Genomic DNA, 21,499 nt, shown 5'->3' with positions numbered 1-21,499 from the left:
CCTACCTTGCCTGCTCCAGGTAGAAGACCCTCACCAAGCACCACATGGCCCAGGAGAAAGGATCTGCCCTGGGCTCATCTCAGCGTCTCCAACCTCCACCCTCTCCTCACCTGCACCTCAGCCTCAATGGGCTGCTCCTGGGCTGGCTCCACCACACAAACTACTGCAGCAGCTTTTCAGTGGAGCATCTGAGTGCTGAGGGGTGGCCAAGGCCCACATCCCAGCCATGGTGGAATTCCTTAACACACCTGAGAGTTCAGGTTGGCTGAGGAACTGCTGGACTGTGTAGTCTTCTCCTACGTGGCTGTTCTGGAAGAAGTGGATCAGGGCCTTCTGCAGGCGGAAGATGTCAGGCAGACGTTGGACATGTTGGATGTTCTCAAGCTGGAAGAGAATATCCAGAGTGGCTCAAGAGATGAGGATCCCATCCAGAGGAGGACCTCATCTGCTTGCATGCTCCAAAGAAACATGGGGTGGGGTGGACAATAGTTGTCCCAGTGCCTCATGGACACCACCCAGGCTGACTCTACCACATGTCTTAGAGAGGAGGAGATGTTCCCTCAGCCAACCTTGGAGAGGAGCTCCAGCAGGATGGGGTAAGGATTTCCAGTGCCACCTCCACCTTCCTGCAGCAGGAAATGCATCAGGGTCTGGATGGTCATCTTCTGCTCAAACCTCCACATGCAGGCCTGGTTGATCAACCCCTGAGTCGGGAGGTCTTGGAAAGGCGGTGTCTGCCCATAAGCTATTTTCAGGAGGAGGCTGGAGCTGTGGGGACCTTGCTTCATCCTCTGCTCCTTCACAGAGTTCAGGGTCTGCTCCAGGTCCTGCAAGAACCCAACAGTCATTAGAGGCCACCCCTTGCCACCCAAGCAGCCCAAGGGGCATTCACCAGGTCTTAGGGTAAAGGAAAGCCACCAAGGCTCTGGAGAAGGGAGCATGGTGAGAACTTGCACCAAAGGCGCAAGACAGAGCCCAAGGAGAAACCCACAGGTGGTGTTCTCTGAGGGGGATCTGAATTGGCTTCTGAAGCCTCCAAGAAGCCAATTCTCTGCAGACCACACCAGGATGGAGTCCCAGCTCAAAGCTGAGGACATGAATCTCCTCTCTTCCAGGTGGGAACACCCAGAGCTCAGCAATAGCATCTGGCCACGGACATGACCGCAGCAACGCTGGGCGCACCTGGAAGAAGGGCTGAGCCAGGGCTTTGAAGGACATCTCCCATTCTTCTCGGTCCCTCTTCTCAGGCAGGGTGCTCAGGGCTCCATCCCTCTCTGTAGAAGACACAAAAGAGGACCCTGTAGACCTCCTGTTCTGACCAGAGCTTCCTTTGCCTTCTTGACACAGAAGAGCAAAAGGATGTAGAAAGAGGATGCAAGAGCAGAAGGGATGCCACAGATTGAGCCAACCACCTCCCAGACTGCTCATGCCCTCAAGCTGCTCTGGCCTCAGGGTCCTCATGGGCCTGCTGGTGAGCTCCAAGAACTTCCCAGCAGCTCTCTACCTGTTTGGTCACCATTCTCTACCTGCTGGGCTGTCTTTTAGCCAGTTCCCAGGATGGAAACTGTCTAGGAAGGAGGCAGCCATGACACTGGTCTTGGTTAAAAGCCAACCACCATGAACCTGCTGGTGCCCTCCAGAACATCTCCCTACCTGCTGGGTTGTGCTTGCTGAGCTGCTGCAGAAAGAGGTGGACAATCAACACAGCGTCCTCTGTGTTCCTGCTGAGAGCTTCTGCCAGGCACTCCATGTCCTTCTGAAGGTGGTCCCAGAAGAAGGCTTCCACATCCTCTGGTTTCTCCTTCATCAGGTCTAGAACTGCCTGGAAGATGGGACAGGTTACACCATGAAGCTCTGCAGAATGCCTTCTTCCAAGCAAGGCTGAAGTCTCCCCATGGGCTGGTGTTGGTTGCTCACCTGTCTGTCAGTGGAGGTCCCCAGCAGGAGGGTGGAGTGGAGCAGAGCTCGAGCAAGACTGACACAGGCAGGTGACAGAGACCTCTCTAGCTCACTTCTCCTCGTGGTGGGGCTCTGCAGGATGTAGCCCTTCTCCGTTTGATCTCCAGTGCTGCAGTCAGGAGGAGCCATCACCACCACCTCTTTGCCTAGGTCCCAAGCCTGACCTTTGCTTGGGCCAACCTTGGGTCCTCTACTGCAGGACTGGGTGGATGGTGAAGACCTCTGTGACAGTTGACTTACATTATCTTCTCCTTGAAGCCTGCCTTGGGTGTGTGCTTGATTCCCCCAACAGCAGCTCCACACTTGCATTGCTGCACTTCCATGGGACGCCCACACTGCAGGTGGGCAGGAGAAGGTGGAGTAAGAGAGAAGCTTGGATGCCCAGCCAGGTGCTGAAGGCATCTAGCAAAAGCTGAGGGCACCCAAGGGGTTTCCACATCCTTCTCATAGCTTTCTACATGAGGTCACTGTAACAGCCAATGAGAAGTCAGGAGGAGATGAAAACATCTCCAGACCAACCAGGTTCTTCCTACAGCCAGCAGGACATGTGTAGGCATCAGCCTGGGGCTGAGACCGACCAAGACCTTTGCTCCACTGCTGCCATGAGGGGACACAGATCCCAGCTCCATTTAGGTCAATGCCTCACTGTGAGAAGAGACCAACGGCTGGGAGGGGAGCCCTGCTGGCTGGGAGGGGAGCCCTGCTGGCTGGGAGGGGAGCCCTGCTGGCTGGGAGGGGAGCTGTGCTGGCTGGGAGGGGGCATCTGCTGGCTGGGAGGGGAGTTCTGCTGGCTGGGAGGGGAGCTCTGCTGGCTGGGAGGGGAGCTCTGCTGGCTGGGAGGGGAGCTCTGCTGGCTGGGAGGGAAGCTGTGCTGGCTGGGAGGGAAGCTGTGCTGGCTGGGAGGGAAGCTGTGCTGGCTGGGAGGGGAGCTCTGCTTCTTAGGAGAACAACCCAATTGGATTAGAGATGAACCCAAGTGGCTTGCAAAAGAACCCAACTAGTTTGGAGGAGAACCCAACTGGCTTCTAAGCCTTGCAGCTGCTCTTGCACCTAAAGGTCCCTCTGGGATTCAGAAGAGGACCTGAGAAGCTCATCCCAAGCCTGATGGAGGTGACAGAGATGCAATAAGAAGCAGAAGGAGACAGAGCTACAAAACTCAGCCACCAGAGGAGACACTTACATTGGTGACAACCCATAAGGCGCCGCACTGACAGTCTGCATGTGAAGGAGGACATGGTTAGTCAGTTGTCTCCCACCACCACCTCCATGATGGGACCATGGCCAGAAGCTCACCAAGAAGGTGCCAGGCCTGGCTCCCACCTTCTGAGATCCAGCCCCAGTTTGTGCCCCCCACAGAGCTGGACCAAAAGAGACCCAAAGTTGCTCCAGCAAGGTGGAGGTCATGAAGGGTTCAACAATAGGAGAGAGATGACCTTCAGAAGTCTTTCATCCCTTCCCTCCATCCCCTTCTCCATCTCAAGTAGCTTCTGGTGGATTCTTGACATGCACCTGAGCAAGGAGGACCCCCCACTACTTACACCACATCTTGTCTGTAGCACCAATTTTCCAGTTCTTTTCATCAAAGAGAAGGTCTTCAGGCATGGTGGGAAGGTAGGACCCCTTGGAAAGCAAAGTGAGAGGTGGAGTAACCATCTGCCAAGCTCCTTCTCACCTAGCTGAGGAATAATTCCACTTCCCAAGCAAGCAGAGGGAAGAAAGTTTCTCCTGAATGGCCACTGTCATCAGGGAGAAACTTCTGGTGAAGGAATGAGGACCAAGTGAGGTCCATCAGACTGGGAGATGTGAGGCTGGAGTGACCAGACATGAGCCAAGTCTCCAAGAGAACCAAATACTGAGTTTTGACTGTGGGCCTCAACTCTCCATGCACCAGAAGTTGCCTTGATGGGAAGGGAGAAGACCTAGAGATGCTTGATGTCTCCACTCCCAAGAGAAGCAACAGGATCTCCTGGTTGGCTCCTCACATAACAGGAACAAGTCCTGTGTGCACAGACCCCTGGGGAAGTCCAGCTCAGGAATTAGTATCTCTGCCAGCATCTGAGTGGTGGAAGATCTTTGGTAGAAGAAGGCTGCTTAAACTGGGCTTGAAACCACCTATCTCCACCAGGCCCCAGCTCCCCTTGAGTAGAGAGATGGACATGTGCCAGGGACCATGCAGCTCATCACTGTTTGAAGTAGACCAGGATGGGTGCTCACAGTCACTTCTCAGCCCAAGGAAGGAGGGGAGCACCAACCCAGAAAGCACCGAGCTGGCCAAGGCACAACCTGTCTGCTGGGACATGTTGGGCCAGGAGAGCGGCGTGGGGAGGTCTGCGTCCCTCAGCCTCGTGACTCACCTTCACCATGTCAGGCTTGGAGCAGATGTTCTTCAGAAGGTGAGTGATTGGGCTGGAGAACAAGGCCAGGGTGAGCGCCGTGTGGAAGACCACCTCCAGCAGGCCTGGGTCTTCTTTGTCACCCAGAGCATCCATGAACCTCTTCAGTTTGTCTTCCAGCAGCTCATCTGGGACAGGTGGCAGCTGGAGGATGTTCTCCATTTGTTTCATGACACTCTAGAGAAGTTGAACCAGACATAAGCAAAGGCAACCAACAAGGGAACTCCCCACGAAGGGTCTTCTGGCTCCACCACTGAGGTTCAGCATCCATGAGAAGCCTCATTTGTGTCTCAGGGCAGCAGGCAGCTCCCACAGCTTTCCATCAACACAGATGGAGACCTCCTGCTCCCAGATCAACAAACTGTTCCAGAGCATACAACAATCCTGGACCAAGCAACTCTTCCAGATCAGCCAGTGGCTCCAGACCAAAGCCCACGGAGCCCTCCACAGATACTCACTGCCAAGCTCTGGTGTTCTGGGGACTCTTTGTTCTTCTGCAGGTGTTTCACTTTGTCCAGCAGTGAGAACATCAGCATGGTGTTTGAGCAGGCACTTTTGTCCTGAAAGCCACAGATGGACATTGGCATCCTCATGCACAAGTGAAAGGGCACAAAGTGGAGGTTGGCATCACCCTTTGAGGACCACCTCAGCTCTTCTTCAGCCCAGACCACCTCAGAACAACTCACCTGGGAAATGTCCACCCCTTGGGGTAAAATCCACTTCTCTGCCTGAAGGATCTTCCACATGGAGGTGAGCCCATAGTTGTCACAGAGATTTCTGATGAGGAACACCTGAGGCCACGGAGTTGGAGCCTTAGCAACAAACTTCTTCATGGCATCCACCAGGTCTTGGTCCTTCTGCTTCTCCTGGGCAGAGCTGGGATCTGCAGTGAGGTAGGAGGTTTCTCAGGCCTCACCGGTGGCACCTCACAGGTGCCCTTCCCCAGCAGCTCTTCAGGCTGCAAGAGAACCTGGGCTGCAGGAGGACCTCCCTGCGTTGCAGCAGGACCTGTGCTGCAGTAGGACCTAGGCTGTAGTAAGATGTAAAGGGTGAACCCTCCTGGGGGTGGTCTGAACCTGAGCCCAGGGGTAGTGGCCAGCCCACTCCCACTCCCTGCCTGTACCCCCTAGAAGAACACAGGCACTGCTGTTCCTTTCTCTCTGCCCTCCCTGCCTGCCTGGCAGCACCACCCTTGTTCCTGTGCTCCTGCTTTGCCTCGTGGCCACCCTACCGCCTGGTGGGACCAGCGCCCCCCGCGTCCGCCTCCATCCGCTGCCGTCCGTCGCTTGGGTGCATGGTTCTGTGTCTCCCTTCCCTTCCCTACACCTCTCTGTGCCTCCCCTACCTTAAATACCTTCTACTTACTTACTCTTCTAACTCCCAGCTGAAGCAGGACTCTCCGTGGGTGCCTTACCCCTTCCCCTCTCTACATCCAATTCCTTGCTGTCCAAAAGGGGGAGAGGGGACAGCACCCTGGGCTTGCATCGCTCTGTCAGGTGCTTTGGTCTCTGGGAAGCTTGGATCAGACCAATGCACAGGACTTCAAAGGCCCTCCTGTGCTGCACTCCCTTCCTGAAAACTTGGAGCTCCTAATCTGGAGAGCACAGAGCTGGGGAGTTTCTCCAACCCAGATTCCATTTCCATGGAAAATTCCTTTTCTTTTCTAGAAGAACCTCACCAGGTTGAACCTTTTCTTTTGGTGGGGCTTGTCCAAGACTTTCTGGTGTGACCCCAGGCTAAAGGACTCACCAGAGAGCAGCTGCCTGCCCAGCGTGGTGGCCACGTGGCTGATGGAGAGGCGGAGTTGGGCGATGGACTGGAGGGTGTTGATCCTGGAGAGCTCAGGATGACAGAAGGTGGAGAGGTCCATGGTGGAGAGGCAGCTCTGGGCAAGCTCTCTGACATCTCCTTCTTCAGAAGGGTGCATGAAATCCTGTTCAAAGAGACAATGCCTCAGAGCCTGAAGGTGGGTTCCAGCCTTGCTGCTCCTTCTTCCTTGTGTCTTCTCCTCATCTTCAAGGTGAGACCTTCATTGGGATTAAGAGGGTTTAGTTGGGGTGGTGACTCCAAGTGATGATGTCTGTTTGGGTTCCCAGGAAGTTCAGTAGGAACCTTGTAAAGGTTCACACAGAACCTCCTCAAGTTCAGCCAGGGGAAGTGGAGAGTTCATCTGGGGAGGAACAACCCCAAGGGCCACTACAAGTGAGAGGTTGACCTCCTGGGAAGCAGCTCCATGCAGTTGCTGCCAGTTCACCAGGCACTGGCAACATGACCAAGAAGGCAAATGGCCTCCTTGGGGCACGAGGAAGTGGCCAGAACACTGAGTGAAGTTCTCCTGCCCTTCTGCTCTGCCCAAGTGGGGACACAGCTGGAGTGATGGGACCAGTTCAGGGCTCCCCAGTTCAGAGGCACAAGGAGGACTGGAGCACCTCTGAGGGTGCTGGTGCAGCTGAGCCTGGAAAGAGCAGCCTGAGAGGGACCTTCTCAATGCTCAGCAACATCTAAAGGTCCATGATTAGGGCCAGACTCTTCTTAGTGGTGGCTGGGGACAGGACAAGGGGCAATGGGCACAAGCTAGAACCCAGGAGGTTTCATCAGGAGAAACTTCTGGGCTCTGAGGAGCTCAGAGCCTTGGAGCAGGCTGCCCAGAAAGGTTGCGGAGTCTCCTTCTCCAGGGAGATTCCAAACCCACCTGTTCTAGGTGGCCCTGCTTTGGCAAGAGGGTTGGACTGGCTGATCTCCAGAGGTCCCTGCCAGCCCCAGCGTGCTGGGATTTGGTGACTCTGGGCACTCACCTCCAGACAGTGGATCACCATGAAGTAGAAATGCTCCCTGCTACTTTGGTTGGACATCTTCTCCTCCATCTGGGACAGGTACTCTTCCAAGTGAACCTTGATGTTGTTGAACCTAGGGCAGAAGGAGATACAGGAGCATCAGCATCCAGGCCACCAAGGGGGGGTCATCAAGAGGGCTTGGGTGCAAGCTGGAGGCTGACCCGCATCTCAGCAGCAGCTTCAGGAGGGAGGACTGGATGGTGGGACTGGTGTCCATGCACTCCTCAAAGGGTGACAGCTCACTCTTGGGCTTGTAGACTAGGGAGGAAGGATGAGATAGCTCAGCTGACCTCCAAGAGCATGAGGACAGAGCTGAGTGGGGTAGGACCAGGCTCTCCTACCTCTTTTCCCCACTTGCTGCTCAGGGTTGGGTTTACAAGCCACGAACTGGATCAGCCGCTGGATGATCTGGGCTGATGGAGCTGCTTGGTCTCCCAAGAAGTAGACAGTGAGGAACTCCACGAAGAAGGAATTGCACTTCCTCCGGAACTTGTTGTGACAGGCAACAGCTTCCCTGGAGGCCAGAAGAAAACCAAGACTCATGGCCAAGGTCCAACCAAGAAAAGGTCATCACTGCCACTCTCTGTCTCTGCAGGACCCAAGTCAAGGAGGTGAGATGGTTGTTGGCTGAGGTATCATCATCTTCTGTGAGACCCCCACCCGGACAACTGTGTCCAAGGACATGGACTTGTTGGAATAGGTTGAAAGGAGGCTGTGAAGATGATCAAGGGGCTGAAACACCTCCCCTGTGAGCACAGGCTAGGGGAGCTGGGGTTGTTCAGCCTGGAGAAGGTTCTGAGGAGACCTTCAGTGGTCTACCAGTACTTAAAGACACCTTCAAGACAATTAGGAACCTTCAGGAAGGAGGAAGAGGGACCTTCATCAGGAAGCATAGTGATAGGACAAGGAGCAACAGTCTTAGGTTGGAAGAGGAGAACTTCAGGGTAGATGTGAAGAAGTTCTTCACCATGGTGGTGGTGAGACACTGGCCCAGGTAGCCCAGAAAGGTAGTGGAAGCCCCATGCTTGGAACCATCCTGGGTTGGATGCAGCTTTGAGCAACCTGCTCTAGCTGAAGGTTGGCTGAGCCCATGGCTGGCAACCAACTCTTGATGTTCTTTCTCCCAACCCAGACCCAATGTTCAACGTGAAGACCCTGGCAGATGCTGGCCAACACTGAGATACCTCGTGGCCTCTGAAGCTGTGGGTGTGTAGTCCTCTGGGAAGTCCTCCTTGCAGATCTTGCACTGCTTTTTGGGCCACTCCAGGATGCAGTGAGTGCAGAAGATGTGGCTGCAGGGCAGCTCTGCTGGCTCCGTGATCTCGCGCAGGCAGCTCTTGCACTCCTTCACCCCCTTCCTGAGGGACACCGCCAAGAGAAGTTGATTGAGCAGGAGCATGAGGTTGGGACCTGTCTAATATACACCCTGGGGTGGGGGATAAAGCTGGGTGGACATTTTTGCTCAGTCTGGTGGGTACAGAACCATGGCAACCCAGCACCACTTCAAGACCTAGCAGCTTCTGAGCTGCCTGAGGACCACCCCATCTTGGTTATGTGATGAGGATGGCTGGGTGAAGGGGACAGAGAGCCTGGGTGCTCAGAGGAGCTGCTTTCTTGGGCACCAGACCTCAGAGAAGGTCCCCCAGAGATGATCCATCCACACCTCCCAGACAGGTTCTCACCCCTTGGCCCAACGAGGTTCACCTCCACCCTTAACAAACATCACACAGATGGAGGAGGACCTCGAAGTCAACTCCTGTCCAGGCTGGACTTACACCAGGTAGACAACATCAGCATTCTTGTTGCATTGCTTCAGCACTTTGGTCACCAAATCGAAAGTCTTCTCTGGCTCAAACCTTGGCGTTGTGTGGAGACGCTGGGGAAGGCAAACACATGGGTCAAGCTCAGCAGAAGCAGCTCCCCAGTTCGTGGAGGGCACACAGGAGGGGATGTCAGTGCTGCAGGGACATGGGGGGAGGCAGCAGAACTCAGCAGATCCATGTTGGGATGTCTCTGTGTGACTCGCTGGGGGTGAAAGACCTGGGTCAAGCCCTTGAACCCTCAAAGAACATTCCCAATCCTCCCTTTGGGTCATGAATCTGAAATGTTTCTCTCTTGGATGATGTTTCCAACCCTTTCCCACCTCCCTGCAGCTGGGACCAGAGGTCTTCTGGATGAGAAGAGCCCTCCCAAGCTTCACAGCCATCAGCTGCCCCAGGACCTACATTCCAAAGGAAGATGAACTGCTTCACCACGAGCTTCAGGAGCTTCTCCTCTATGTGCGTCTCGTTGTGCAGCAGGTGGTCAATCAACATGTAGACAATGTTGGTGCAGGTCCAGCCATGTCTGAAAACCACACCCCAAGGGATCCCAGTTAGGTTGGACCTCCTCCAAGATCTCCTGAGCTTCCCTTCCCACTGCTACTTCTGTGACCATCCCAAGTAGCCTATGGTCACATCTTTAAAGATCCCTTCCAACCCAACCCATTCGATGAGTCTCTGATGCAAGACCTTCTAAGATGGCATTAGAGGGAAGAAGACATGGCATGGTCTTCTCCATGCAACATGCTTCACCAAATCCTGGGGCAAACAGAAACCACCAGCCCATTTCTGGGGGTGGTGTCTGTGGAGAGACCTCCTTGTCCTACACCAGAAAACATTTTGGCACCACCAAGCATGAAATGAAAGTTCCACCAGAACTAAGCAACTGGATCATGAAGAAACATCCACCACACTTTTGTGGAGCCATTTTGCCAACACCTTCTGAGTGGAGAGTTGGGGGTTTGACTCCAGAAGAAAGTGGCATCACCTCAAGCCCTCAGGAAGTGTCCTCACACAAATGTCAACAGAGGAGGGGCTCAGCTTACAGCACAGTGTCCAGGAGCTGCTGCTTCTTCTGGTACAGCTGAAGCTGGTGATTGTGCAGACTGATCCACTCCACCCAGGGCTTGATGGACTTTACACTTTTGAGCCAGGCTACGCAGGCATCAAAGGGCAAAAGTCCATCTTCAGTGGGCTGCACCTTCTTCAGGAGAATGTTCAAGGCATCAAGAGTGACAAACTGGAACGAGATTGGCAAAGAGTCCAGGTCAAGATCTGCCCGTGCTGGTGTGTGGCACAGAAGGAGGAGACACTACCAGGTCTGTTGAGGCAGGACAAGGGGTGATGGTTTGAAACTAAAGATGGAGACTTAGATCTAATGAGGATGTTCTTCACCATGAGGGCTTTCAAAGTCATGGAGAGATGGTGCTGAGGGACATGTTTGGGTGGTGACCTGGCAGTCAGCACTTGGCCCTGATGATCTGAAAGGTCTCTTCCAACCAAACCCATTCCATGACTCTAAGAAAGACTTGGACCAGAGGGGAGACACCAAAATGATCAGAAGATTGAAGCCCGTCTGCTATGAGGCCAGACTGAGAGAGCTGGGGGTGTCCAGGCTGGAGAAGAGGAGGCTCCAGGGACACCTTCTGGTGGCCTTTCTGTGTGTAAAGCAGGCAATCAGAAGACTGAGAGGGACCTTCAATCAAGCTGTGTAGTGACAGGACAAGGGACAGTGGGGAGAGAGGGCATTGAGATCAGACACTAGGAGGGAGTGGTTCGTGGGGAGGTGTTGCAGCCTGGCCCAGGTTGCCCAGAGAGGTGGGAGATGTCCCATCCTGGAACCACTCCAGGCCAGGCTGACTGGGACCTGCTCTGGTTGCAGATGTCCCTGCTGGCTGCAAGGGAGTTGGAGTAGATGGAAGGTCCTGTCCCTCTCAAGCCATTCCATGACTCTGTGGCTGATGAGCACAGGCAGGGCTAAGCTGGGAGGAAATGGACTCCTGGGGAGATGTTCTGGGGTGTGAAAACCAGGGAGGCCTTTATGAGCCCAGGCATGCCCTGGAGAAAGAATGGGGAATTGGTTTGGTTGAAAGTGGCCTCCAAGATCCAGTCCAATCACCGACCAAGCACTGCCAGGTCACCATCAAACCATGATCCTCAGCACCACATCTCCATGGGTTTGAAACCCCCCCAGGGATGGGGACTCCACCATTGCTCTGGCACTCCTGGGCCAAGCCTGACAAACATTTGGGTGAGGACTTTTCTCCTCATGTCTAAACCTCCCCTGGAGCAACCTGAGGCTGTTTCCTCTCGTCCTTGCTCTTGTTCCTTTGGCAGAGGCATCACTCCCCACCTGGCTTCAACCTCCCTTCAGGGAGTTGTAGAGAGCCTGAAGGTTCCCCCCCAAGCCTCATTGTCTCCAGGCTGAACATCCCCAGGTCCCTCAACCACACAAGAATAACGATGGAGTCACCCTGTGGGTTCTCCTCAAGCCTTGACTTGCTGCTCTAAGGAAAAAGCATCTCAGGAGGGATGTGGACATCTCCATGTGGATGTGACAAGATGAGGAGCAACAAATCCCACCCACCTCCAGGGTCAAAGTGTCCAAGGGCAGCTGAGCACGACCTCTGCCGTAGTTTTGGTTTCAGAGCACGGCAGATGTAGCTTCTCTCACTTTACTCTTTCACACAGCAAGGGCACAGGCCCCAGGCCGGAGCGAGGAGTGGCTGCACTAAGGCAGAAGATGCACATCCCTGCACCTGCACCGCCACGGGCGTGGCGAGAAGGGTGGCGCCGACCCCACCCAGTGCCATCTGCGAGAGAGCTGCGGCTGGGTTGGGTGTGGCTGCTGCTATGGCCGGAGCTGGCAGGGTGCCCAGGGGGTAAGCCACGGCCACTCAGGGGATGGGGGACCCACACCAGCTTCCTCCCTTGCCCTAGGCTGTGCCCACTGCTGCCCCTCACTCGCTGCTGCCGGCACCGTCTTTAACCCCTTCTGCACTGCTCCCACTCGGAGTCACTCCACAGCCCCTGCATGAGCCACCAGGTCCTGCCGCAGCGCCCCGCGGATGCCAACTCCTGCCGCAGGTTTACGATGAGGAGGCTGAGATTGTTTGACTCTTCCCAGGGAAAAGGGCAGCAAAGTAAAAAGGCTCTTGCTGAGGTGAAGAGGGGAGCAGAAAGGTTGTGGTGTGCAGGAGCAGATACGGCACAGGCGAATCCTTAACCGCTCATGCAGACAGAGCACACAGGAGAGTGCCCTCAGAGCCTTCCCTCCAGCCAAGCTGAACCACCAGAGCCTCAGTGCTCATTTGCTCTCCCTGCCCCTTGGCTCCCACTTGGGCCCAAACAGGCCTGGATTGTGCAGCTGTGAATTCCCTGCAGCTGCAGCCTTGAAGGCTGTGGCCAGGTTTAACTCCTACTTAGCTACCCAGATCACAATCCCCCCCAGAGACCCAAAAGGAAGGGAGAAAAGAGAGCAAATGAACTTTGCTGCCCACTTATGAAGTGTCAGCAGGATTATGGGATTGATTGGCACAATTAGGATATCCAGGGACAACCTGATCCATCCCCCAGGATGGGTCCTGGTCTCTGTAGTTTCCTAAGGGAGCCCTGGGGACCCCTCGAACCACGACAGCCACCCAGAGTGACACCATCATGAGGGTGTCTCACTAATGCCACAGTCTGTCATGAAACCATCACGTTCCAAAGCCCTAGGAGAAGGGTTAGAGGACAAACCCAACCCTCTGCTCACCATTTCTGGTGGGTCCTTCTCATACATGGCCTGCAGCTCACTCACAACGGTGTCATTGCTCTTGGCTATGTCAACAAAGAGCTGGTAGTCATCTTGCATGTAGAAGTGCTCCATGTGAAGCCAGATTGGAGAGAAGTCCATCTGCCCCCTGCCCACAGAGGAGCAGAGTTGGGCAGCATTGGCCAAGAAGACTTTGGAGAGGAGCTGAAAGAAAGGAAGCATCATTTCAGCAAAGCCAAGAGGACTATGCTGGCACACTCAGCCCTGCTGTGCTGTCCACCACATGGTGGTTCCTCACCAGAAAGCGGTGAACCAAGCTTGAATGTTCATAGCAGCTGAAATGAAGCCCCAGAAGGCTCATCAAAACATCAGATCTGGCCAGGAAGGGTAGGACTAGGGTGGGCTGGCCAAGGTCTGTGGAAGGTGATACTCTGCCCAGCACCACTCACCTCGTAGACAGCCAGGTCTTGCCCAGGAAAAGCCATCCGGAGGAAGTCGCTGGCGTAGCAGCGCAGGGCCTCTTGGTTGCTGCCGTCTGGCATCGAGACATTCTTGATGAAGCTCTGGTAGAACCTGGCCAGGTCCTCTGTTGGCTTCTGGGGCTGATCTGGAAGGGACAAGGATGAGCGTTAGGGCCGCTTAGGAGCAAATGGTCCTGCTTAAGACTGAGGTGGACATGAAGCCAAGTGCAAGCCACAGGGGAAGAGGTTTGATGCCTCCACTGGAAGAGGAGGTATGAGGCAGAAGAGATGAGCAAGTTCTGGGTCAGCTGAGTGAACGCCATGGTTCTGCCTCCTGAGGATGTGGATTTGAGGAGCTCTGTGGGGTCAAAGCTCCCTCTGGAAAGTCTTGATCACAGAACCACAGCACCATGCAGGTTGGCAAAGCCCCTCAGGAGCACCAAGTCCAACCCAGAACCCTACTCTACAAGATTCACCTTAAACCATATCCCTTAGCACCACGTCCAAATGCCCCTTAAACACATCCAGGGTTGATGCCTCAACCACCTCCCTGGGCAGCTCATTCCAGTCCCTGACTACTCTCTCCATGAAAAATCTTTTCCTAATGTCCAATCTAAACCTCCCCAGGCTCAGCTTGAGGCCATTCCCCCTGGTTCTGCATCAAATTGCCTGTGAGAAGAGCCCAGCAGCAGCCTGTCCACAATGTCCCTTCAGGAGGCTGTAGACAGCAATCAGGTCTCCCCTCAGCCTCCTCCTCTTCAAACTAACCATCCCCAGCTCCCTCAGTCACTCCTTGTATGATTTAGTCTCTAGGCCCTTTCATGTGACATTACCTTCCCTATGATAGACCTTCTCCCACACATCATCCAGGTAGGCCTTCAAAACCCAACTGAATGGGAACTGGCAGGAGAGGGACACGTTGGGGTCTTCAGTCATTGACAACACAGAGATCTTGGCATCTGCTGTCCTTGAAGGCAACAGAAAGAAGCATTAAATTGTGCAGTAGACCACAGGTGTCCAGGGATGGATCACCTATGAGAAGCTCCCACTGATGTCTTTAAAGGTCAGAAGCCTGGGGAGAAAAAGGTAGTTGGAATATGAGCAGAAACTTGGGAAGCAAAGGGAAGGACATAACTTGGCCAAGCATCTTAAAGCCACAGAGAAGTTCTGGTACCAGCAGGTTGACACCCAAAAGCTTCCATGGCTAAAAACCTCTGCACCTCCAGCAGGAGCTACTGGTTGACTGTGGACACCAGCTCCTGGTGGCCCAAGGGAAACCACCACATTGGCCATTCACAGCCTGGCTCTTACTTCCTGGTGTATTTAATTTTCAGGAAAGTTTCTTCTTGGAACATCTGGAGCCAGAGGTCTGCTAGTGGAGAACCTCGAGAGATGTGATCCAGGTTGTTGTTGGCATCCACCACAGCAAGAATTTGGGCGAAGCTGTTGGCCACGATGTCTTCCAGGTGCATCCAGAGGGCTTGTCTGCAAGAGGAGATGATGTGGCTTATCTCCTGGCTTCCCTCCCACTGAGAGACACTCCTCTGACCAGGAGGCACCATGGGTTTGGAAGACCCAAAACAACCCAACCACTGCTGAGGATACCCAGTGTTGGACATGCTGGCTTGTCATGGTGAGATGCTGCAATGGGTTGTCCAGAGAGCCTGTGGATGTCCCATCCCTGGGAGTGTTCAAGGCCAGGCTGGACAGAGCTTTGAGCAACCTGGGCTAGTGGGAGGTGTCCCTGCCCATGGCAGGGGGATTGGAACTGGATGACGTTTACAGTCCCTGCCAAACCAAACCATTCTATGATTGGCTTGCTCAGAGCTCCAGACAACCTGACCTGGAATGGCTCCAGGCATGGAGCATCTCCCACGTCTCTGGGCAGCTTGGACCAGGGTCTCACCACCCTCATAGTGAAGAACATCTTCCTTAGATCTGGTCTAAATCTCCATCTTTCAGTTTCATACCATCACCCCTTGTCCTATCACCACACTTTCCAGATGAAGGCCCTACCCCACCCTTCCATCTTGAAGTGCCTGGTCTCCCTGGAGGAGGTCTCCCTGGAGCCTTCTCTTCTCCCAGCTGAACAACCCCAACTCTCTCAGCCTGGCCTTGCAGCAGAAGGCTTCCACCCTCTGGTCATCTCTGAAGCTCCTCTAACATCTCCCTGTCTCTCCTGTGCTGAGGGCTCCAGAGCTGGATGCAGTGCAGGTGTGCATTCCACCATCTGAGCAGAAAGGCAAAGTCCCCTTCCTCCACCTGCTGCCCATGCTCCTGGGGATAAGCTTTCTGAGTTGGCTTTCTGAGCCACCTCACATCCACCTTTGCACCCACAGCACCCCCAAGTCTTCTCCACAGGTCTGCTCTCCAGCTTGATTGACACTGATGGTTGCCCCAATCCACATTCAGAACCTTGTAGAACCTCATGAGGTTCTCATGGTCCCACTCCTCCAGCCTGTCCAGGTCCCTCTGGATGGATCATGTTCCTCAAAACATGTCAACTGCACCTCAAAACATGTCAGCTTGGTGTCATCTACAGATTCTCTGAGGGTCATTGGATCCCACTCTGTCCTTGATGAAGACATGGAAGAGTATGGAAGATATGGTCCCAGTATGGACCCATATGGAAGAGTAGGGAAGATACAGTCCCAACATGGACCTCTGAGGGACATCACTTGGTCTGGTCTTAGTCTTCAAGCAAGGTGCCTCACTCTTCACGCAGAGCAAAAGGAAGGTGGCTCACAGCCAACCCTACCTGAAGGAGGAGTCCTCCAGGATGAACTCCATGGAGAGTGCCCGGCGGAAAATCCACCCCTGAGGCTCCTGGATTGGTTTCTCTCGTTCGTGGAGGAGGACACAAATCCTCCTCTTCAGGATGGTCAGAAAGTGGCTGGAAACTAAGCAGAGGACAGCGCTGGTTACACCTCTCCTGGTCTTCATCTCCAAGTAGGAGACAGGTTTGAAGGAACCTTCAAAGGTCATCTAGTCCAACCCCACTGCAGGCAGCAAGGAAATCTACAACTAGAGCAGGTTGTTCAGAGCTCCAAACAACCTGACCTGGAATGGTTCCGGGGATGGGGCACTCCTCTGGGCCACCTGGACCAAAGTCTTACCACCCTAATGTTGAGGAACTTCTTCCTTAGACCTGGCATCTCCATCCTTTAGTTTCAAACCATCATCCCTTGTCCTGTCACCACACTTTCCTGATGAAGGTCCTACCCCATCTCTCCTCCAGTCACCCTGACGTACTGAAAGACCTCAAGAAAGTCTCCCTGGAGCCTTCTCTTCTCCAGGCTGAACAACCCCAACTCTCTCAGCCTTGCCTCACAGTAGAAGGCTTCCACACTTTGACCATCTCCATGGCCTCCTCTGACTCTGTTCCAACAGGTCCATGCCTCTGCTGTGCTGAGGAACCTTCAAGGCACTTTGGTTGTAACAACCTTCAGCCAAAACACCACCCACCCAGGACCCCTTTGGCAGTCCTATGTGGAAATCAGCTTCAGCTGGGAATGGACATCCAGCTGGGATCATCCAGCAAGGTCTGCAGCAAAACTTTGTGGCTTCACACAGAGTCCCACCACATCCGTAGGGAACTGCACTGGGAGGTGAAGGAGACCCCATCCAACCTCACCCTCTGGCTCTGGAGTGCTTCTCCACCCACCACAGCCTTGATGGACACAAGAACTGGCTCTTAGTCTGGTGGTGGTCTTCCTCCAACCACACTACAGCAAGGAGCTGCTTCTAGATCTTTCTCCCCACACCTACCACTGTTCCCAGAGCGGAAAAGCAAGTTGTGAAGGATCTGGATTCTCTCAGTTGGACGCTGGCTGTTGTCCTTCTTGTCCTCCAGCTGGATCACAGCCTTCTGGATGCTCCCTTTGATCATTGCATCCATGTTGAGGAACTGTGGCTGGAAAAGACCTGCAGGTCATTTGGTTGCTCCCTGCTACTTTGCTCTGCTTTGCCTGGAGATGCTTGTTCTGGGACACCATCTTCTCCAGAACTTAGCATGGTGGGCTCCAAGGTCTGTGCCCATCTCACCATCCCTTAGCCTTGCTTGACTCAGAACCCTGAAGCATAGAGAGGTCTCTGGGAAGTGTATTTGGGTTAGAAGACCACACCCCTACTTCAATCTCACAATGTGACCCAGGAAGACCTGGGACAAGGTACCAGCCCCAACAAGGACCTCCAAAAGTAGGTCCCCAAAGTCCCCTTGATGCCCAATATCCTCCTCTTGATGAGGAGCAACCCAACCAAAATGAGGAGGAAGCAAGAAGTAGTCCTACGTTTTCCTCAGGGTGAAGACCAGACTCGGTGAGACTCCCCATGGAGACATCATCTGGAGAACCTGAAATCACAGCCAACCACACAACTCAGCCTCCAAATCCCCAGCAAGAGACACATCCACCCACAGGAGATGTCAGGAGCACCCTGACCATCAACAAGGGAGAAACCAAATAGGGCTGGGGTGGAAACCGAGACAACAGCTTCTTGATGGCATGAGAGCCTCAGGCTTGGGGAGCAGTTGGTTGGACACCTCTAAGAGGCAACATGGAGGCAAGGAGACACCTAGGGTTGGGCTGCAGTGATGGATCAAACCACTTCTGGTTCAACTCAACCATCTGGTTGAAGAATGGGGGACTTGGTATGGAGGTCTTCAGCAGCACAGCTCCTCAACTGCTGCGCCACACCACAGTTGGACCATCAAGAGGCAAAGGTTGAGTTGCTATGAAGACTTCAGAAGCAGCAAGAGCTCCTGGGACCTACTGCTTGGATCCAGGAGTGTAATTCTCTACAGGTGGACATCAGAGGGTGGGGCAGTGGGTTTCTGGAAGGGACAGGAGTGGGGAGGTGGTGGCTTTATGGTGAGAAGCTTCTTACCTGGTGGGAGCTGCTGAGAACTGCTGGTGAAGATTTCAGCAATGGTCATTTTGGAGAGCTGGCCAAGATTGGCCTTAAAGTTCTCTGGGGGCATCAGGTCATCCAAGTGGATGGACTTCCACTCACCTGGAGAGGCAAGAGGATGGATGAGACCATCTGCTGTCTTTTAGGACATCAGCCACTGAGCTTGGCCACTCAGATTGCTGATGGAAGAGATCCACCAGCAAGAGATGGAAGATCCAGCACTTCACATGTCTTCTCTGTAGGTGTTTGTCTTCTGCTCCCACCCTTTTCCTGCCCCAAAGAATCAAGAGTGACCTTACCACTGTCAAAAGCCAGGTAGCTGCAGCCACCCAGGACTCTTGGAACTTTGGTGATCAGCACCACATGCAGGAGATGGGGGCTGGTCGCCCTCCTCCGCTCATCCGTGATGCAGTACCTGGAGGCAGCACCAGAAGATCAGAGTTGGTTCCTTCCAGATTCAGCCATAGAATTATGGGTTGGTTTAGAATGGAAAAGACCTTTGAGGTCATTGAGGCAAATGGTTAACCCAATACTGCTGGGTGACCACTGAACCATGGCCCTCAGCACCACACCTCCAAAGCTTAGTAACCACTCCAGGGATGGGGACTCCACTTCTGACCTGGGCTGTCCGGGCCAGGCCTAGACAACTCTGGGTGAGGACATTTCTCTTCATGTCCAACCTAAACCTCCCCTGAAGCAACTTTAGGTCATTTCCCCTTGTCCCATCACTTGGTCTTTGACCCTCACCTGGCTCCTACAATTCCCTGAAAGGAGACTGATGTGGAGAAGGTCTCCCCTCAGCCTCATTTTCTCCAAGACTAAACGACCCCAGGTCCCTCAGCCACTCCTCAGAACTTCTCTAGACCTTTTCTCCTTGTTCTCCAGATGCTTCACCACCTTTGTTGCCCTTCTCTGGACCTGCTCCAGCCTCTCAATGTCCTTCTTGCAGTGAGAAACTCAAAACTGAACCCAGGACTCAAGGTGTAACCTCACCCATGCCCACCACAGCAAGGCAATCGCTGCCCTGGTCCTGCTGGCCACACCATTGCAGGTACAAGCCAGGATGCTGGTGGCCTTCTTGGCCACGTGGTCACACACTGGTTCATCTCCAGCTACTCTTGACCAACAACTTCAAGGTGGACACCATCAGGGTGCATGTTCCAGAGGTTTATTTCCCTCCCCACCCATGGCTGCAGTCATCTGAACCTGCTTTTCTGGTGGTTCCCAAGTCTTCATCCCAAGAAGACTTTCCCTCTGGTCACTGTTGGTACCACCTGCTGCAGCCACAGGGGCCAAGGAGACAATGGAGTCCAAATTGAGTCTCAGGGGGGAAAGAAAGGCCAAAAGGCAACAGAGGTTTCTGAGAAGGACCTGGAAGGTGGAAGAGAGCAAGAGGAAGAAGGAAGAAAATGAGGAGGATGAAGAAGAGGGAGGAGGACAAAGAAGGAAAAAGGATGAAGGAGGAGAAGGGAGAAGGAGGAAGAAGAAGGAGAATATGAGAAAAGAGGAAGAATAAAGAGAAGGATAAAGGGGGAGCAAGGAGGGAAGAAGGAGAAGGAAGAAGATAGGAGGTAAAAGAAAAGAGGAGGAGGTGAAAAGGACAAAGGAGTAGAAGGGAAGGATGAAGAGCAAAGGAGGATGAGGAAAGAATGAAGGAGGAAAATGGAGGAGAAAGCAGGAAGAAGGATGAAGGAGGAGGAAGAAGGAGGAGAAGAAGGAGAAAGAAGGAGGAGGAAGAGGAGAAGAGAAAAAGAAGGAGGAGAAGGGAGGGGAAAGAGGAAGAAGGAAGAATGAGGAGGAAGGAAGAGGATGAGGAAGAAGGAGAAGAAGAAAGGAGGAGGGAGAGGAAAGGAGCAAGAAGAATGAGAAGAGAGAAAGGAGGAAGAAAAAGGAACAATGAGGATAGAGGAGGAGGAAAGGAGGACAAAGAAGAAAGAACTACAAAAGATGAAGGATGATGAAGAAGGAAGAAAGGATGAGGAAAAGGAGGGGATGAAGGCCACCTGCTTACTTAGCACAGGCCAGGAGCCGTTTGCTGCTCTGTGGCTCATCAAAGTGAAACTGCACAAGGAGCAACCTCTGGTCCTGGGACTCCCTGAAGAAATCCCTGCAACGAGACAGCCTCTTCAGCATCTTCTCCTGGATAGGTCTCACCCACACAAAGCCCTCAGAGAAATGGGACTCAGGCAGGAGGTTCAAGAGCTGAACTTCTGGAGCCACCTGAGATCCTGGCGGAAAGCGTGCTCGGTGTCAAACTGGCTGAGGAAGAGGCAGTGGATGGTGTCTGGGAGGTCCAGAGTCTCCTTCAGCACTTCTAGGTCCTTTTGGTTGAGCAGCCTGGCATGGGTGGAGACCTGCAGCAGAAAGGAGACATCAAAACCGATTGTCCTGCTGACTCTAATGGGTGAGGGCATCTCCACTGGAGCTTGGGATTCATCTCCAGGCAGCTGGAAAGTGGCTTGAGGGTGTGACCTTATTGCTGTCTACAACTACCTGAGGGGAGGTTGTGGCCAGGAGGAGGTTGCTCTCTTCTCTCAGGTGGCCAGCACCAGAACGAGAGGACACAGCCTCAGGCTGTGCCAGGGGAAATTTAGGCTGGAGGTGAGGAGAAAGTTCTTCACTGAGAGAGTCATTGGACACTGGAATGGGCTGCCCGGGGAGGTGGTGGAGTCACCGTCCCTGGAGCTGTTCAAGGCAAGGTTGGATGTGGCACTTGGTGCCATGGTCTGGCCTTGAGCTCTGTGGTAAAGGGTTGGACTTGATGATCTGTGAGGTCTCTTCCAACCCTGACGATACTGTGATGCTGTATCAGCTTGAGCCAGAGCTGAGCAGATCCCATCTGCCTCTGGAGGAAGGGCAGAGTCTGCCCAGGCTGCAGATGCCATGGAGGGAGAGGTGGTGGGCACAAGCCCTTCACTGACTGTTGGCTGTTTATCTGGCCAGGTTGGATCAATGGATGAGGTCAATGGGATGAGGTTCACCAAGGCCAAGTGCTTGGTCCTGCAACCCCCTGAAGGCTCCAGGCGTAGTACAGAGTGGCTGGAAACTGCCTGGTGGAAATGGACCTGGAAATGGTGGCTAAACACCCCCAGCTCCCTCAGCCTCTCCTCATAGGCTTTGTGTTCCAGGCCTCTCACCAGCTTTATTTCCCTTCTCTGGACACCTTCCAGCACCTCAACATCCCTCTTGAATTGAGGGGCCCAGAACTGGACACTGCACTCAAAGTGTGGCCTGAGCAGTGTTGAGTACAGGGCAAGAATAACCTCCCTTGTCCTGCTGGCCACACTGCTCCTGAGCCGGCCCAGGATGCCATTGGCTCTCTTGGCCACCTGGGCACACTGCTGCCTCATCTTCAGCTACTATCCACCAG

At 53.9% G+C, this 21,499-nt stretch overlaps 1 protein-coding gene across 1 annotated transcript in view; it reads right to left on the bottom strand.

Moving 5' to 3' along the window:
• LOC135174375 (E3 ubiquitin-protein ligase rnf213-alpha-like) overlaps positions 1-21,499 on the bottom strand; it is a 31,279-nt gene that overhangs the window by 4,882 nt on the left and 4,898 nt on the right. The window contains exons 4-33 of the mRNA XM_064141645.1: positions 20,350-20,483; positions 20,141-20,236; positions 18,429-18,544; positions 18,106-18,231; positions 17,511-17,572; positions 16,990-17,134; positions 15,980-16,121; positions 14,533-14,706; positions 14,055-14,188; positions 13,210-13,367; positions 12,761-12,964; positions 10,053-10,246; positions 9,412-9,532; positions 8,962-9,062; positions 8,371-8,544; positions 7,528-7,700; positions 7,348-7,444; positions 7,148-7,259; positions 6,102-6,285; positions 5,039-5,235; positions 4,811-4,912; positions 4,314-4,529; positions 3,498-3,579; positions 3,140-3,174; positions 2,200-2,294; positions 1,918-2,068; positions 1,654-1,822; positions 1,183-1,274; positions 570-827; positions 249-384 (exon numbers count right to left, since the gene is read on the bottom strand). Of these exons, the coding sequence (XP_063997715.1) occupies positions 249-384; positions 570-827; positions 1,183-1,274; positions 1,654-1,822; positions 1,918-2,068; positions 2,200-2,294; positions 3,140-3,174; positions 3,498-3,579; positions 4,314-4,529; positions 4,811-4,912; positions 5,039-5,235; positions 6,102-6,285; positions 7,148-7,259; positions 7,348-7,444; positions 7,528-7,700; positions 8,371-8,544; positions 8,962-9,062; positions 9,412-9,532; positions 10,053-10,246; positions 12,761-12,964; positions 13,210-13,367; positions 14,055-14,188; positions 14,533-14,706; positions 15,980-16,121; positions 16,990-17,134; positions 17,511-17,572; positions 18,106-18,231; positions 18,429-18,544; positions 20,141-20,236; positions 20,350-20,483 (4,180 nt within the window). The remainder of the gene's footprint in view (positions 1-248; positions 385-569; positions 828-1,182; positions 1,275-1,653; positions 1,823-1,917; positions 2,069-2,199; positions 2,295-3,139; positions 3,175-3,497; positions 3,580-4,313; positions 4,530-4,810; positions 4,913-5,038; positions 5,236-6,101; positions 6,286-7,147; positions 7,260-7,347; positions 7,445-7,527; positions 7,701-8,370; positions 8,545-8,961; positions 9,063-9,411; positions 9,533-10,052; positions 10,247-12,760; positions 12,965-13,209; positions 13,368-14,054; positions 14,189-14,532; positions 14,707-15,979; positions 16,122-16,989; positions 17,135-17,510; positions 17,573-18,105; positions 18,232-18,428; positions 18,545-20,140; positions 20,237-20,349; positions 20,484-21,499) is intronic.

Source organism: Pogoniulus pusillus, unplaced genomic scaffold (assembly GCF_015220805.1).
Source record: "Pogoniulus pusillus isolate bPogPus1 unplaced genomic scaffold, bPogPus1.pri scaffold_62_arrow_ctg1, whole genome shotgun sequence".
NCBI lineage: Eukaryota > Metazoa > Chordata > Aves > Piciformes > Lybiidae > Pogoniulus > Pogoniulus pusillus.
The sequence above is the reverse complement of the archived record's forward strand: the minus strand, read 5'-3'. Positions and strand labels throughout refer to the sequence as shown.